A 1,284-nucleotide genomic window follows, 5' to 3' on the forward strand; every position below is an offset into this window, starting at 1 on the left:
CTGAACGGCATGAGCTTCTGGGTGTTCTGCTTCCGCATCAAGCAGTGGGATTCAGGCATGATCCTGCAGTTCAGCCTGGTCCTGGGAGATATCCTGATCATCCCTCTTGCTCCATTCAGGATTTCCTACCTCAGCCTTGGCAACAAGTGGCCATTTGGGCAGTTTCTCTGCCAGTTGGAAGCCTTCCTGCACAGCATCCACGTGTACAGCAGCACCTATTTCCTGACGCTCATCTGCATTCACCGGTACTTTGTCATCGTACGGTACAACAGCAAGTCCCTCTGGAAGAAGAAGAGCTTCTTGAGAAAGCTGTGCTTGTTCTTCTGGCTCATCCTCTTTGTCCAAGGGCTGCCTTTCTTCTTCCTCCTCAAGACTTCAGTTATTGATGGCTCAGCAAAGTGCCTAAATATTCATCAGTCAGAGTTGTCCTCTGTTTACTTCTTCTACAACATAGTTTTGGTTGTGATCTCTTTCCTCCTGCCCTTTGCCATTTCCTTGACTTGTGGAGCTCTTTTGGGAGCTGCCATTGCTAAAGCGGCAAAGAAAAGCTCCAGAGGCAAGAAAATGAAGAGCAAGTCTCTGCAGATGATAACAGTGTCTCTGGTGATGTTTGCCATCTGCTTTGGCCCCCTGCACATCTGCAGGACCGTTGGCGTCATTGTGAAGTACTATGGCATGTCTTGTGAGCTCTTGCACCAAGTAGAAATTGCCTACTACGTCAGCTGGGTGTTCACCATGGCAAACACCTGTCTGGATCCCCTGATTTATGTGTTTGCTAATGACAAGTTTAAGAGGAGCTTTGCTGACTCCTTTTGCAAACGCTGGGGCACCAAGTAAGTGTGAAAGGTCTGGGAGTCACCCCAGACCTTCCCAAGAGATCCCATGGTGCAGCTGCTGAAGATCCAGACCCCGAGCTGCCTCCTCCTTCTGTTCTGTCCCACGTCCCCAGAGCTACTGGTAGCAGTGCTGCAGGAGCTTCAGGGTTTCTCTGTGTTCCTCTAGTGTTATCAAGGGTTCGTTCCTGTGGGCAGGGACTCCCTGGGCTGTAAGGATGCTCTGACTAGGTGCCACTGCTGCCAGTAGCCCGGGTGGCTGGATCTCCCAAATGTGGGCTTCTTTGCACTGCTGAAGTGGCCAAACCCCGTTGGGTGCAAGGGGGAAGTAGGGGAAGAATTTATATCTAAAATCTTAAATCATGAGAAAGTCCAGTGAAAACTGCCATGAATTTCCCGCTCATGAATATTTTGTGGTTTTTCTTTTCCATCAGGAGCAGGGTCTGTGCGA

General features: G+C 49.9%; 1 protein-coding gene across 1 annotated transcript; it reads left to right on the forward strand.

The window, feature by feature from the left end:
- The first annotated feature begins 9 nt into the window (after positions 1-9).
- LOC104157339 (P2Y purinoceptor 4-like) lies at positions 10-837 on the forward strand. Its single transcript, XM_009694636.1, has one exon. It carries the CDS (start codon positions 10-12, stop codon positions 835-837), a length of 828 nt encoding a protein of 275 aa, XP_009692938.1.
- Positions 838-1,284: the final 447 nt, after the last annotated feature.

The sequence above is a fragment of the Cariama cristata genome, unplaced genomic scaffold, assembly GCF_000690535.1.
Source record: "Cariama cristata isolate BGI_N322 unplaced genomic scaffold, ASM69053v1 scaffold12412, whole genome shotgun sequence".
Classification (NCBI taxonomy): Eukaryota; Metazoa; Chordata; class Aves; order Cariamiformes; family Cariamidae; genus Cariama; species Cariama cristata.